This window comes from Aphelocoma coerulescens, chromosome 8, assembly GCF_041296385.1.
Source record: "Aphelocoma coerulescens isolate FSJ_1873_10779 chromosome 8, UR_Acoe_1.0, whole genome shotgun sequence".
Lineage (NCBI taxonomy): Eukaryota > Metazoa > Chordata > Aves > Passeriformes > Corvidae > Aphelocoma > Aphelocoma coerulescens.
In genome coordinates, this window is record NC_091022.1 from 16,467,829 (window position 1) to 16,485,013 (window position 17,185).

The window sequence follows — 17,185 nt, forward strand, 5'->3', positions numbered from 1 at the left end:
CTCAGGAGGAGCCGCGCGGCGCTGGAACCGAAGGCTCGAGGGAAGGCTCGTAATGGGCGGCTGATGCTGCAGCTATTTCTGGGCAAGAATAGGCCAGGTTATTTTCTATAGAACATATAAACACAGAAGGTTCACAGAAGAAAAATGTGAAAGCAAGAGACAGCACCACTTTCAGTGAAAAAGAAATACTGTTTTGAAGCTTCTTTTTAAATCATGTTCTTACATGATTACATGAGGAAACAATACTTCCACATGGTCAAGATGAGCTGGAATGCTGAGCCATTAAAAGCACTGGTATCCAGCTCTGCTCTTCACCCAGGCATGAGTCTAGCTTCTCATACTATCTTCTGAAACTGGTATTTTTACTAAAAATCAGAGATTTTAGTAAAAGCTTTTTCTTTTTAAACACTTTTTAGGGCATTTTAAAATAGAAGAAACTAACCTCATATATTAAAATTAAAAAAAAAATTATATAGGAAATAGTTTGGCTTACATAGAAATAATCAGACGCTGTAGTAATTTAAAAATTACTCTTCTCCTTTTTGTTTCAGACAAGACATGGATTCACATCTGATTTCCCTCTCCTGTTGGTCAAATGCACCCAAGTTAGAGTAACCCTGCTCTGCAAGGGTGTGTACATAGTAAGTAAAATATTTCTAATACTGAATTTTTGAGCTTTTGTGGAGTATAAATGTGAAAGTCAGCAAATCAAAGGAAAATAATAGATATATTTGGTATCTTGACTATAGAGTTCTGGAGACCAGTGACAGGACCCACAAACTGTGAAACCCTGTCCTGTAACACAGGGGAACCATGTGCTCTGACTGCATACAAAAATCAGAGCGTTGAGAACATCAGGAATTATTTTAAAGCACAATTATAAAATAATAGAGCAGTTTCATGATGAGGATTGATGATACTGCTGACATCCGGCAATATGAATTTTGAATTTATGCACACTATGAATAAATTTGTGTTTCAGCACTAGAGAAATCTCAGGGGTAAAGAGTAGGAACTGTTTTGTTTGTAAGGGTTATATTTGATCTATAACACTACAGTGTATCTGAATTCATATTTTGGATTATGTTTACTACATACATGCATTAATTGAATTAAAAGTATTCAGACAGAGAAAAAATAGTAGGAGGGAACAGAATGGAATAAAAAATGATTCCCAGGGTAAATATCTTTAACAGGTAAGTAGATTTCTGTTTCTTTCAGTGTAATACTATTGGAGATGGGCAGTACATAAAAAGAAATGGTAAATTATTACATTAAAAAAATTGTAATTACAAAGAAATACAAGTACTGGATTTTGGCTCCTGGGGTACCAGCAGATACCTTTTTTCCCTGATAGCCACTTACTGTGCATGAAGTTGGACACCCCCAAACTCAGAATATCACTTGAGAAGCATCAAAGTACAGTAATGGATAAGTGTGGGATAATGAGAGAAACCCAAACCTTAACAGAAAATACTTCCTGACAGTATTTTGACTCCAGTTGCTATATATTTACTAGTGTAAATTGTGTGTCTTAATTACAGTTGGCAAAAATTTATACCAGAAACTTAATATATTTCTGCTTGTCACTTATATTTGACAATAGTTGGTATTTGAAATAAAAATAAGACTCTTTCTGAGAGTTCTGAGAAGGTTCTGAGCAGAATGGGCCCTGGACCCCACACTTTGTCCTGTGTAAGAGCTGCCCTGGCCTAATGCTTGTCTAGTACAAGTCTGATAAATTGGGACATGCTGAGCCCCAGAACTCTGCCCAAGGGACAATTCTGGTAGAGGTTTGTTCTGCAATACCATTTGAGCATTCACAACATGACTTTCTCTTTTTTTGAGCCTGAATGTCAGAACACTAATTAAGTAGGAGCACAGACTCAAAGGAAATAAATTTTTCTGAATTGTGTGTTCTTCAGAGCATTCTTCTCCACAGTAGTTTCCTTTCCCAAGAGGGATTTTTGAGGGATCCTGTACTATCTGATGAGCTGAAGTTATTTTCCTACTAACTGTTATCTCTGCTGTGACAGTTTCTGACATTTGGCTAGTGTTCGCTTTAAATCTCAGAAGCATTTCTTTCCCACATACCTACATGGTGCATTTCACATGCAGGTAAAGGTGCAGGAGGGAGAAAGAACAGGGCTGTGTCTGACACCATATCAAATAATTCCTGGAAGCAGAGTAGAGAACCCCATTTGGGCAAGAATAGAAAGATCTTGGGATTAGAACTCCCCTATGATGAAGATAATGGCATAATCATTTGAATGAATAACTAATTTATGACAAGGCAAAATCTATCATCATATTAGTGTTTCTCTATGCTCTCCTGGCTGATATTCTCTATGTTCTACATCAGCACCATTGTTTGATTCTGTAGAACTGTTACATAGGTATCTTCCTCTCTATGTATTTTTATATGAACACTGATTGTTGATCTTCACACATAATCACCTGTCCTGTTCTCTGATGACACAATCAAAGAAAAAAAAATATCAATAAAGGAGAAAAAGGAGTGAATGTTCACTAAACAGATGGAAAAGGAAAGTAACACTTCTTTTTGCCATTTACAGAGCACAAATAAAAATTGATGTTAGCAGTCCACAAGTTGAATGAAGTACAGTGACTCAGCATTTAACTTACACATAGGATTTATTATTTTCTGTCATACAGAAATCAACTAAGAACCTTCAGTTTGTAGCATGGAGAAGAAAGGTTTGGGACTATGCAACCATACAAATATTCTGGAAACAGAAGATCGTGTTGACAAGGAGTAATTTTGAAATAGGATTACTTAGGCCCCAGCTCATTATCTAAGTCTGGAAAGCAAGCGGGTGGGAAACATGCAAACATTCGGTTTGAGAGCTTAACACCCTCCCCTCCCCAAGACTGAGTGGTCAAAATACTCTAGGACCATAAAGCCATGGACTACAGGTAGTGACTCAAACGTTTCTTCATATGCATCCTATTATACATATATTAGATTGACCTTGGTTACTAGAACGTGATCATCCAGAAAGCAGAGATTGAAGGGTTTTTTTCTCTACAGATACAGGAGGACATATTGTTACAGGTAGGAAGTTTGACTTAGAAGTGGGTCTCATTCATGGATATTACCTCATTCTGTGAAGGTCACAAAAAGTTTTTACACTACCTACACTGAATCCAGCATGTACACAGGGTTTGTCCTATCTGTATTGATCTAAAGCATGCTGATATAACTCTACTGGCAGGATGTCATGCCACACTCAAAAGAGGGTTATTAAAAAAAAAGTGAAGAATGAAAATGATTTCATTAAACACAAGAAAATTGCAAAAGTTCCTACATAAGGTTTGTGTAAGTGAGGATATTGTAGGTTTAAGTAAGTTGGTGAGATGAGTCTCAAAAGTGGGTTGTAGAGTTAAGGTACATGGGCCAAAATTTTTACTCCAGTAACTAGTCCTTCTGTCCAGACACTTAAATAAAGTGATCTTTATAAATGTGGATCTGATACCACTCACACTAACTTCAGCAGGAGCTGAGAAAATGTAGTCACTGTCACTTGAGTGCATAAATACAAAGTATGATTACCTGGGTAATTGGGCTGAGCCTCAAATTTGTGCATGTGAGCCTCTGTTCAGGTTCACCAGAATGTGCACTCTAATCCAGTTAACAGTCATCATCTGTAAGGATACAAACCCTATTTTGACCATCAGTGTCCTTGTTAAATGTATCTAGTTACTGAGTTATAGTCACCTCTCCAGATACTGAGGTTTCAGTTACTGAAGACGTGTATGCATATTTTACTGTGCAGTAGCAAAAGAACTTTTGTTGCATGTAATGCAGAAAGTTAGATTTCTTAGGACTTCGATTTCTCTAACTGGACAGTCTTCTGAGCAATAAATTAAGGAGAACAGGGAAGCAACTTAATGGAATTCCATTATTAATTATTTCATACTCTAACTGCATCCAGATGGTTCATCAGGATTAGAACCTCATTAAGTTGAGTACCGTATAAAAAGACAAGTATGCACAGTGCTGCCCCAGTGTCAGCTCCATTACCCTTTCTGAAAAGAGAATGTTAAACTGAAAGCCAATCAGCAAATGTGGCTGTGGATTCACTTCTGTCTTTGCAGAACTGTGGCTTAAAGGAGTGTACAGTGCAGATTGCAAAGCAAAGTATGAAAGGAAGGCCAAATGCAAGAAATAAACAGGTATGTGTGCATGCCTGCTCTGTATAGCTTCTTCTGTTTTTAGTTACCAAATGTAAAAAAACCAAAGAAATTAGCAAACTCATTATTTCTCCCCACCTTATATCCAATTTTTAGATAAATCACTTTCCTCTGTTACAGGTTTAGTTTCCTTAAACACACAGTAGTTGTCAATAGGAAGAAGCTAGGTTTTAAATTAGCTAGAGAAGACATTTGAGCTGTAATTTTTTTGAAGTTGAACATAAAACCTTATTTAAAAAAAAATATCGCATATGCTTTTGTTCAAGAGAGAAAGATGAAAATCAGTATGGATTTTCTGCAAGAGATGAAAGCTTCTAATTATATTGGATTTCAGATCTAAAAGCCCATTTCCAGAGAATCATCTGTTGTAATAAAGCTGCAATACTTCTCATTTTATCTTTTGTCCTCAGTTCCTGTGTAGTCCTGGCAAGAACGTCATCCATCAATGTACAAATGTTAAATTACCCCAGTCATGAAATATTAACAGAATGCATACAATTATGACTCCTAAATTGAAGTCTTTCTAGCTGTAATTTGTCATACCTACAACTGTACAATGTTATTAGTAGAATAAAACTAGAAAACTACGAAATAGATATATTGCAAAAATAGCATTTCTAGTACATGCATTAATATAGACAAGCCCTGAACCTGATTCAGCTGAGGTCAACAAGAGGTTGTTTTTGACATTAGTGAAAGCAAAATAATGAATTCCTAAATGTCTTGATTCTGAGCAACAGATGAATAACATAAGAGTGGTTCTTAATTCCTTCATGCAAAGGTTTAGGTTTTCTGGAGCAAAGTAGAACAAGCATGCTACTTATTATTTTCCAGATGGCAATAATATGTATTGAAATATGTATAAAATAGTCTCCTACAATCTGTACCTAGAACAGGTATGTGAATTTTTTTTTTAACACATTCCCTGAAACAGAGAGACAATGCTAGGGGAACACGCCCTAGGCACAGTCTTTGTGAGCAACATGAGAAGTTCTCTTGCCCTAGTTCTTCCAAAATAATAATAAAACTTGCAAACTCAAAATTAAGTATGATTTTGAAATAATTTAAAACCCTAAAAGGTGTGGAATAAGATTATTAAACTTGTACAGTTCAGTAACATATCCAGAACTTCAAATGTTGCAAGCTAGCCATATTTCTTGTATTATTAATATTTTCCAATGACACCCGAAGTAGTTTTATTATAATGAGAATAGTTTAATCTCAAATATCTGTTTCCCATGAGCATTGTGTTTCTGCCTACTGACTTTATTATCATTTATATGCTATGGACATTGATGAGGCCCTAAGAACCTGATCTAACTTTGAAGTTACCCCTGCTTTTAGTAGGAGGTTGGACTACAGACCTTTAGTCATTTCAAGCCTGCATTTTCCTGTATTTCTATGTTTTTTCTGCATTTTCCTGTAATTCTATGATTCTAGAAGTTTTTCTAAGGGAAAATCTTACGAATTTATGAAGTGTCCTTTCCATTACCCCTACACCAAAAAAGCAGATGTCTGGGGTTTTTTATGCACTTATCTGATCACTTGTAGTAGTCCAGACTGCCTGCTGATCTCATTTCATGCTTACTTATCTCTTCTGATCTTCACTGTATGTCTCTGCCTCCACATTTCTTCTGCTACACTATATAAACATGGCATAATCTCATGCATTGAAAAAGCAAACCAAAACGTATCATTAACTGCTCTGCTTTTCTAACTGTTGTTTCTCTCTGAGCAGTTAGGTTCAGCTGCCTTCCTGCAGTTCTGTCAGGCTCTACACCAAACTGGTGTCGGTTGCCTTTGACTCTGCAGGCCAATCTCTCATTTTGACCACAGCCCCTAAGAACACCTTCCTAACCAACCTCAAAACTGGTATTTTATACTCATCTGCTTTGTGGGCTGTGTTCAGTGAAGCCAGTGGTACAGTTTTCCTTAAATCCTGTCATCCTCATTTGACTCCTGTCTCCATCTTTTTATTTCCTTTGCTTCCCTAATTTCTTTTTAAAATAGATTATTTGGAAGAACCTTCCCGTTCCTCAGTTTCATGTATGGCTCCAAGTGTCTGGCCTTCCCTTTTCTGTCTGCAATATGTCTGTTGGTGACTTATTCCACAAATACAATTTTAGCTATTATCTGTATGTAAAAACCCCGCAGAGCTGCTTCTCCAGTCCAGACTAGACTCTAACTTTCCAAGTGAAAAAAAAAAAAAATGCCTACAGATACTACTTTTGGAGGTCTAGCCTTCTTTAAACTTAATACATTCCTACATGTAAAACATCCTTCCTTATTTTTCACTTTCATAACATGTCATTTGAGGTAGGCCAAATGAGGTAGGGTCATTATCTTAGACTCTGATTGCCAAATCCTCTCCTCTAAATTTCACCGATACTTTACTAAATGTGGCGTTACTCTCTGTAGGATACAGACATGTTTGCCCATTCACAGAACAGTCTCAGGTAAGCTGTCACTCACTGTCACCTATTAACTGCAACATGGTCTTCTCAGGCTTTGACAAAGCAATTTCACTGCTCTTACTCAAAATACTACTGCAAGGGTAGTACTCTGACTATGCCATCTTTTTAGTTTCCTCACTGATGCCACTTTCACTGTTTCATCAGATGTATCTATCCTGTCTTTGCTTTAAAGGTCTTTCAGGACCTTGTAATCACTATTCACTTGGAGCCTATGACACTGGCTTTGATTGTTTCTCTATGAAGTTTTCAAACCTTTATCCATTCTCTCATGTTTTGGAGAAGAGGCCAATACAGTGACAATATCATTGCCAGGAGGTATGAGCAGGACTCCAAAGAACTCAGGTGACTGATACTATTAAACAAATAGCCACCTACACCTGACTTAAAGCTTGAACGTTCTCCTGAATGAGGTCAGACTCAAACAGTTCAGGCAGCACACAAGGCTGGTCAGGAATATCCATTCTTCCAGCTCCCTCGTTATCCAGCCTTCAAATCTCACCCTCCAGCTTCCCCTTCTCGTAATGCACACAGGAGAAAAAATGACTATTTAAACTGATGATGTGCTGAAACCACTGCTAATCACCTAGACAAATATTGACACTCTCATTTTACTTTTCCATTCATGTGCATTTTTTTTTTTGTCTTTTGTCTTATCTTGGATTCTAACCACTCTGTGGGAAGTCTTTGTTTTTGTTCTTTGTTTGTACAATGTCTAGCCAGTGGGATGCTGGTCTGATTAAGGGTCACAGGCACTCTAGTAACGCGAATTAAAAACAATACCACTTTCTATTCCTGCTACTTCTACAGAACTGTTTGGCTGTGGGAAGCTGAATTCTATGGCTGCCTATGTACCAACTGAACAATACCATATCCTAATCAGTGGTCTGCTGCAAAACTGTTAAAGGAGTTGCATCAACATTATTGGGGACTTGAAGAGAGAAGCTAGTTAATTTTGATACAACTGAAAAAGACAAAAACCCCAATTAAAAAAACCCTACATGTGATTGCATTTCATACAATAAACCTGAAATTTTGTGTCAATTTTCAGTGTCCCTTTATCAATTCAGTAAGAAGTTAAAAACACGGGCAAAGCGAAAAATAGACAAAAGGATCCCTTCTTTCACTTTCTGTCACTTCTCCTTTCCATCACTTCATCTTGTCTAACATGTGAATGTCCACTGTCAGAATATCATCAGGATTTTAAAGTTGATTAAACTTTTTGGTAAACAATTTTGACTTTAGTACAGACATTGAAAAACACAATTCCTTAGTCTTCTATAAGAGCTTCTCCTGAGCATCATCTTTTACTATGGCTAGTACTATAATTCTTTATTTTATGCAAAAGATTATCACCTATTGATATACCTTGTAAACTCGGAAGGTGAAAAATAGGTTTTCTTGAGGACTTGCACCTTCTAAAGGTGGTTCTAGCTCCCTCAATATGAAGACTGGGTTAAATACAGAGTATTAGGTTTATAATATTTTGAATTATAATATCTTGGACTACTTATGCTGCTGCTAAAAGAGAAGATGAAAGATTTTTATTATGAGACTGAACATCTTCCTTTCATGAGTTTAGAGTCCTCCACTGACATAAAAGAGAAAGGAAGGTTTTCCTTTTTTTCCGCTTACCTTGATATTAAAGAACAAGATAAAATTCTTCCTCCATTCATTTTGAGAATAAAACATTACTTTTACTTTTGTACCAGAAATCCAACAAAGTGGCTTGCTAGATATTTTGCCTCAAAAATCTTTATTATGTCAAATCCAAAGCTGTTACTTCTTTAATCATACACTAGGGCAAGTTCATATTTCCACAGAACTGAGTTTCTGACTATGAACAAAGAGAAATGAAGTTTGTCAAGAAAATTAAGGTGCACTGCTGGAATTGTGCAAAAGCTTGCAAAACTGACCATGTTATGTTACAGCCAGCTTAAGTTGTGTACTTATATAGTTTCAATCAAAATAGAATGTTAGTAGCCTTTTACTGCTATATGGCACCCACTTCTGAAGGCACTTCTGTTAATAACTAAGAGGAGGTAGAATACTTCCTTTTTAGATTTTAAGCTGTGTGAAAGACAAGCTCTACTGTTTCCATAATGCAGACATCTCAAGAGGGTCCAACCTTTGCAAGAAAAAAACCCCTGTATGTTTCAGGAATTCTGACTTCGTAAGAATTACAAAAAGTTTCTCATTCCTTCCTCCCCTGTCAAATCAGAAAAGACAATAATCAGTCCTATCCACACCCAAAGAGCCAAAAGCAGCAGAATGATCTGTATATCCTATTTCACTCTGAGTCAAAAGAAAGGTTATGGTGACATTTAGTCTCAATTTATAAAAGTGATGCTAGAAATATTAATGAAGATGCAAGAATCCTATTACTGCTCCTAAAAATGTGGCATCTATGAAAACAAACAAAACCAAATTCCTGAGAATCTTGCTATGCCTCAGCATCAGGATGGTGCAAGTGTAATTATTTAATGCCTGAAGGTAATTCTAGTTAACATCAGACTTCAGATGGAACACTGACCACAACTTCAGATTCAGATGTACTTTTGGAGACATCAGACATGCTGTCTCTTAGAGCAGGAGCAACATTCTACCAACTCCTTTTAATTCATGCACTATGCCATTTAAAATATTTACTTAAATATGTGCATTGCCAAGAAAGAAACAGTGCTCTTCATACAGCACAGACCCTCTGAAGTCTTATATTTGAAGAAAAAGCAATTAAAAAAATTTATTGGAAACTTCTAAACAAAACAAACCAAAGTACAAAAATTAAATCTGGAAGAAGCAGATGAAACAAGCTGCTCATATTAATAAGGCCCAAGGCAGATTCAGATTGAAACATTTTTTTTGACTATAATTATGTTTTTCTGTCATTTAAAGTAGTGTTGGCACACATCACCTTTTGACACAACCGTTCTGAATCTTTATTGTTGTAAAATGAAGTCACCATATAGAGGGGGGGTAAAAGGAGAGGAATACCTCTACTAATTGTGCATTCATCTTTAAATTTTTGATCAATGAGAACATTAAACGTCAAAAAAAAAGATAAAAGGGAGGGTGGAAACCCAGGTTTTTGCTTTCATGTCATCTAGTTTTTCTAACAACTCTAGAAAATACATGCTCAAAGTTCATTTTTAGAAAAGACATACATTTAAGTCTTGAAAAATTATTGTACTTGTGATTAAATCTAGCTTATAAGTTAACATATTTACCTCATTTTATCAGAAAGATTGCCTCAGTATCAAGAATTGTTCATTCTTGACTGATGCAGTATTTCATTACTGTATGGAAACAACTCATCAAAAATAGATTTGGGGAATGGGTTGGAGTTCAGTTGCAAAAAGCTGACACCTTAATGATGGGTTTCCAGTTCAAGAATTGTCCATTCCCCTTGAGGGGACGAACAGTCTTCAGATGAAAAGCTTGCCACTGTAATGCTTGCTGAGGAATCGTCAAGTGGAGACATGAGTTCAGTCCACCTACTGAATGTGTCAACTTGTGATGTACCCTGAGGATTTGAACCATCTCGTGCCAGAAACAGTGTCTGATTAATAAGACATTGTGCTAAGTTAAGGTCTTCAGGAACAGAGTTTTTGAAATCTATATTTGAGTCCTGCTCAGATAACAATTGCCTGAGTAGAGTCCAGTCCTGTTCTGCAAACTGTTGATCTTCAAAATCCATCTCTAGAACTGCTGTTTCTGAATCCATCCTCTGCTCAATTGCTTCTCCAACATCCATCTCATATATTGGAGAAAGGGTTTTTGGAGGCCGATGTTCATACATGCAGGTTTGTGCCATTGTGTCATAATCATCTATGTCTCCTGAAATAATTCACAATACTGTACAATGTAAAAATTGTAGATGATCCTCCCCTCAGGGCTGTGTAGAGCAAAATTTAATTCATTCAGGAAGGACAATTCAATCAGGTTAAAAAAGGGGGGATGGAGGGTTATACAAAATTGACAAAATTTGAGTCATTTATTTCCTATATAAAAAACAAAGTATGATTTATAAATTAAGTTAAAGCAGCAATCACCACTGGTAATTAACAATAACCTCCATAATTAAGTTTCTGATACAGAAAATGACAATGTAAATATACACTTAATGCACATGAAATTTCTCATTTACTACATAAATTAAATTTAGACCAGGAGGTGCATAGAGGGAATTAATAGAGAATAATTACTGAATGGTGACTTAAGCTATGTCAGCTTAGAAGAGAATTAAAACCAAAATTGTTTATCCACAGGCTTATTTCTACACTGCACATGCAAGGGCAGCTGCAGGCAAGGGCAAGCAAACTTAAAAAAAATAGTACAACTTTTAATGTCTTCTTGTTCTGTGGTCTGGCTGAACATAGATCATCATCAGTGTTTCATTACTCTCGAATACACAATAGTTGTAATCAACACTATTGTATATTTTTGATGGGATAAACAGACTGAATTGTTGATATAAAGAAGACAAAACACAAAACTAGACAAATATTCATCTAGCTACATGGAACAAGTTAGAACTTTTTTGTATATAAGCATCAGTTCTAAGTATAATCTCTCTTTTAGGAAATAAGCTTTTACTGGTAAAATTTAGAATTTTAGACATCTCATAAGCTTTAAAGCAGAGTTCAAACCTACTCCCACTGGTGTATATGGCAAATATTCAGTTATATTCAGTGGGAGAATGATTCAAATTTGTATATAATATATAAATAAATAAATAAATTACAACAATAATGCATATAGCTGTTCAGGTAAACAGTTCAGTGCGCTTTAGTTAAGTTTATTACTTTAGTTATTGCACATCCCATTCAGACATACTATATGTTGTCAAGCAGACAAAACAAATACTAAGATTCCATCAAAAGCTGATGCTGTCAATGTTAGATTGGATCAAAAGTAACTGAAGTACAGACAACTGCATCCAATCTTTCTTTTAGCATTACATAAAATCTCTTTTCTTGTAGTCAAGTTTCTCATTGAACAGCAGGGTATTGAAGGATATTTCAAACAGACAAGCATTCTCTACCCAAGTGAAATACTTAAAAATATTTAAATATAGTTTCAGCCAAAATTACTTCAGGATTCAATCCCAGACAAATTGCCAAAGCTTTCCCAAATTGCCAAAGCTTTCCCTATTAATTTGGTTTTGAATGACTGAATGTTTCTATTTCTGTACATTACCTGGAAGTAAATCAGTATTAGCGCATTCAGTAGCTGCTGGTTGACTGTCTCTCACTTGACTTTCCTGAGTCAGCATCTGATTCTTACTGGCTTCTACAGGTTTTGCAGAGCTGCTCTTTTGCACATCAGAATTATTTTCTCTCTGCTGAAGATCCAGATGACATGGCCTTTCTTGAGATTTTGTGTCATTGTCTAAATACTTATTGCACTGGTAAAATTCACTATCCACCTCATTCTTCATATTTACTTGCTGTTTTTCTCCTGGATGTGGACTACCTGCTGAATATACTTTCTCTGGGCAATTTCGTTCAGTCATTGAAGCACCTTGATTCTCCTTTCCTGGGATTTCAGTACCGTGAAGATGGAGGAGAGAACTTCCACTTTTATCTGATCTGTTGTCTCTATCCTTGTGCTGTTTGCCTTCCAGGAATCCATCTTCAGTTTCTAATGAGTATCTTGAATAAAATGTCTTTCCATGGTGCTCTTGAGAAACACTGTCAAATACTTCTGATGGAGTAAGAGAATCTATTGAGTGCTGACGTGAAGTGTGAGTTTCCACTTTATCATCAGCTCCCAGTTCTTCACATTCATCTACGGAAAGTAAAACAGATCGTTTGAAATTTTTAGTTTTAGGAAACTCCTGACTTGCAGTATCATTTTCTGTTGCATCCTCAAAAGCTAAATTATCAATTCCGTGGAACTGTTGAGTAGGAGCATTTGATGGTGGAAATTTTTCTGCAACGTTCTCTGCTTCAGATCTGTCATCTTCTGTTTCATCGGCAGAAGAAGAAACTTGGTCTGCTTCCTGAGTAAACTGTGCATTACCAAAAGCAGAACTTTTGCTTTCTCTAGTATTGATCCGTGAACTCTCTTGATGGGACCAAATTTCAGGTCTTTTTCTTGGTATTTCATCATCACTTGTTGAATTAACACGGAAGAGATCAGAACCCTCTTTTTTCATTTTCACTTCTATTCTTAGACTGCTATCATAAATTTTTAACTCCTCAGGTGTACTTGTGTCACTGCTGCTTCTTCCAAGAAAATCATGACATAACATAGTACTGCATTTAGAAATCCCTCTTTCATTGGATCCCTCATCATCCTGAGAGCCTCCAGCATCATAATCTTCTGATCTTGGTTTTATATCATCAGAGGATGTGGTTGCACTGCCAGTATCTGATTCAGGACTCTCTTTTGGATCTACGGCACCAGTACTCCAATGGTCCACAAAGGGAATTTCTGCATTTTCATGGTTTTCTGGCATTTCCATAGGCTCTACAAGCTCTGTGTAATTAGGTGAATATTTTTCTGTTATTTGTTCTGTGGAACATTCTGAAACATCATCTAAGTCTGTTGTAACTGATTTATATTCAGTCAAGGCTGAGGTATCACACAGTTCATCAACTGTAAGAAATCCCTCCACATGGATCTGAGGGGATGATGTCTCATCCTCTTTATTGGTTACTTGGGAAAAGTTTGACAAAGCGTTTTCGCCATAGTTAAGACCTGTTTCAGAGTTTATTGTATCACTCTGTTCATTACAGACTTTTGCTGCTTTTGAATCTTTCACCAGTTGTCCTAAAACAATAGCCTTCTGATTTATTTCCTTGGAAAAGTTTGAATTTCCATCATTGGAAGACTGTGCATGACAGTGAAATTCAGCTGTATTATCATCTTTCTCTGGATCTTCAGTCTTTCTAATTCCAGTCTGATCTCCACAGATTTGTCTTTTTTCCATGTCATTCTGTAGTGAAATATTCAGTTTATAAATAGTTTCTTCTGCAATTAGAGGAGAAGAAGATTGGGATTGTATTTTGTATTGCACATTTTCAGAAGAATCTGGTAATTTTTGTTCATTGGATTGACAGGACTCCAGCAATTTATTGTCAGTGATACTTTCCATGGCAGGTTTTAAAGATTCATTTGCAGAATAGCATTCATTACTGTCATGAAGCTGACCTGCCACAGCATCAGCCATGTTTTTCTCAAGTTTCTGTCCTGAACCTCTGTGTTCAGAGGTGTGCACATTCTTCTGGACAACAGGAGAATCACTCCTTGAATGCTTTTGGGCAGAGGACTGAGATCTTAGTACAGCTGTTTTCTGTTTTGGGTCTTTACTGTTGGTGATCTCAGCATTCTTTGATGGAGCCAGAGTCTTAGGTGTTATTTTTGCAGTGGCTTTTGTTACAGGTGTTTGTGATTGTTTAATACTCTTCTTCTTAGCTGAAGGATGTTTTTCTGGTAGTGTTGTCTGAACCAGGTGTTGTAACACATTTTTTTCTTCGTTATGTTTTGGAGAAATTCCTGATTTCAGTGAATTGGGTGATTCCCCCTGAGGTCCTAACAAACAGTAAAAAAGACTATAAAGGTTGTATATGCCAGTCACAGTATATTCACCAGTTTTATGTTAGTGTTTGTTTATGTTAAGAAACAAGTTACTCAACTTTTTATGTAACTAAGGGATTTAGGGCATGTTAAAGAATTAAGATTTGAAATAACAAATAGCAAATAAAAATACCATCTTGGCACCTTTAAAGCAGTTCATAGAATATACATACAGGAATTACTTCAGCCTGTAACTGAGGTGGTCATCCCTGGAGTAAAAAGCAGCAGCTCTCTAATAATGCATACAAACACTACACAGCAGCTTAGCACAGGAAGTGATGAGTACTGTATTCAATTTATATTGTAGAGGAAATGAACAGAAGCAGAAAATAATTACATTAGTTGTAATGTGATTAGAATACCAGAATTAATGTCCCTGCTCAGTCAGAAATACTGCAAGATCTTTAATGACCACAAATTGACAGAACCTGTGTTTTCTACATCACAGTGCATTTAAGATAATATAACTTGAATATTGGAGCTCCATCCTTAACACTTTGCAACCTTCTAAAGCAGTGTTTCATCTCTGCATCCTACAGTGTCATTTCCTACACCTGCTATCAGTAGCTGTTGAAATCGAGTATTTGTTTGGGGGCCAGTATCAGTAGTGCTGCTGCTGCTAGGGGGGAAACAGGAAAACACCAAAATAGGGAGGCATAAAGCAGTCTGCAGTCCAGATCTTTGTTGCCTATTACAAATGCTCGACCTACAGAATTTCTGTTGAGCTCAGTCATGGTTCCAAATGCAGAAGTACAGGGGATCAGCAAATGGAAGACTCTGCAATGCAGATTAAACAAGCAGAAGAAAACACCAACTGGCAGTGAAGACCATCTTTTAAGTATTTTGAAGTTGACACATTCATTTGCATTTTACAGTTTAGCATTGTCACCAAAAGTGAAATATGGAAAAAACCCAGAATTCTTCAGAAGATTTTTCCAAATACTTGTGCTAAAAAACAAACAAACCTCAAAGCTTTGCATAATAGTGGCAGATCATTTAACTGCTGGATGAAACTTTACCTTGGTTCTTGGGAGAATTGGTAGGTGTGTTTTGAGTCTTCTGCTGTGCTGCAGAATTGGTACTCACATTCCCTTTTTTCTTTGGAACAGCTTGTACATTTTGCTCATTACACCCTTTTCCTGTTGGTTTTTTTGACAGACTGCAAAGAAATTATTATATCCATTATTTCCAGGCTTAGGTCTGGCAATGTTTAATTATATTTAAACAAGCAATATATGTGTTTTAATGTGCCCACATACATAAACATTGAAAATGCAATATAAAAAGTAAACTTTTTGAAAATAAAAATGAAATGCATATCTATATTTCTAATTTATATAAAAACATGTATATATAATGACCCATTTCACAATTTCACAGCGCTTCAGCTGTCTCCTGTCCAGTAGTTTAAACTAAACTATTCCAGAAATGGTAATTTTACAACACCTTGTGTAGTCATTAACTGTTCCAGTATGCAGAATTCTGAATCACCTATAACAATTTAAAAATTATTAGCATGCAACAGTCCAACACAAAAGCCAAACCAATTTTATCTTTACAGCAATGTTGCCAATAGCTAACTCAAATTGTTTTGCAAATAACATCCTACAGTCAACAATTCTTAGATTAAAAAGAACATCTAATGGTAGGTTTAATAGTTCACCTGAAACCTTTCTTCTCAAACTCATACACTCATGCACACATATATAAACATACTTGCTTGTTGTGACATTAGCCTCAAGCTCAGTCTTCTTTTTTTTGGTGGTGACTCCATTTGATACCTTCACAGATGCCTTTATTTTCACTACTGTAAAGTAAATTCAAAGTTAATTACAGGGAGAAATGCATTGCATATAAGTACTGAAAAAAATCTAAAATATGAAGATCAGTTATTGAGAAGACCATACATGCTAAATTTGTAAAATATTTACTGTTTTAGATGGCTATTAATTGACCATAAAGTCAGTTAATACTCATTTACAGGGGAAGAAGGTAATTCTTATCAATTTATAGATTTTCTTAAAGCTTTCCTGGCTGGTTTTCAGTGTATGACCAGCCTGAGACTAATCAGAAGAGGACTCTGAAGAAAGAATTGTAAAAAATTACCAGTCTGTTTTTTCCCTTCCTCTACCAATTTATCCTCTTTGGGTTCCTCTGTCTGTTCACCTGCAGTCTGGATATCCATGTTTGAATTTGCTGACTTGCTGGAAGTTGCTGCTACAGTCACCAAGGAGGGAGATTCCTTCCCTGTGGTTTTTTTCAATGGCTTTGTTTTGTTCTGCATGCTTGAGGTTACTGTCAGCACTTTAGGTCTGGCACCTGCAATTTTTCCCTCAGGATTCTTTAGTCCTTTGCTACTTCCTGAATTTTTTTGTCCACTTGCAGATGATGTCTTTTCTGTATCTTGCTTGGTAAGCATGCTTTCAGCCTTCACATTTCCATTATTTTCTATTTTTGTCTTTATAACAGCTCTAGCCTTTGGCGAAGCTGCTTTTTCCCCAGGTTTGGAATCCTTAGTAATCTTGGAAACTAATTTTTTACCATCCTTCCCCTTTACATCCTCATGCTTTGAAGTCTTATTAACAGTAGTTCTATTGGTGGATGCATGTCCAGATGCTCCTAATCCATCAGATTTCATTTTATCTTGATTAGTGGAAGAATCTCCCCTGCAATCTTTCTTGCTGTGTTCTGCCCAGGAAGTATTCCTTATACAAACAGATGCAGTAGTATTTTTATTTAGCTAGGAAAAAAAAAATAGCATCAGAAAAAAACACAAACAAAACATTTGTAACACCAAACTATCCATGATCTGTAATTTCTGAAACACATCTACTTTTAAAGTAGTACATGAATCTAAAGCAACAAGATTCAACATAGAAATAAAGGTTTATATATATACATATATATATATACAC

General features: G+C 36.1%; 1 protein-coding gene and 1 long non-coding RNA gene across 3 annotated transcripts in view; one reads left to right on the forward strand and one right to left on the reverse strand.

The window, feature by feature from the left end:
• The first annotated feature begins 11 nt into the window (after positions 1–11).
• Positions 12–5,095, forward strand: LOC138113908 (uncharacterized). The gene is made up of 4 exons (XR_011152383.1): positions 12–97; positions 552–641; positions 4,120–4,197; positions 5,050–5,095. It is a non-coding gene; the product is annotated as an uncharacterized lncRNA (long non-coding RNA).
• Positions 2,637–17,185, reverse strand: part of BTBD8 (BTB domain containing 8) — a 41,813-nt gene continuing 27,264 nt past the window's right edge. Inside the window, exons 14-18 of one of the 2 annotated variants that reach the window (XM_069022776.1) lie at positions 16,437–17,010; positions 15,987–16,077; positions 15,290–15,429; positions 11,886–14,225; positions 2,637–10,523 (exon numbers count right to left, since the gene is read on the reverse strand). In XM_069022776.1, coding sequence (XP_068878877.1) covers positions 10,054–10,523; positions 11,886–14,225; positions 15,290–15,429; positions 15,987–16,077; positions 16,437–17,010 — 3,615 coding nt within the window. In that variant the 3' untranslated portion in view covers positions 2,637–10,053. Of the gene's footprint in view, positions 10,524–11,885; positions 14,226–15,289; positions 15,430–15,986; positions 16,078–16,376; positions 17,011–17,185 lie in introns of both variants that reach the window. The other variant, XM_069022775.1, reaches the window with a different exon arrangement.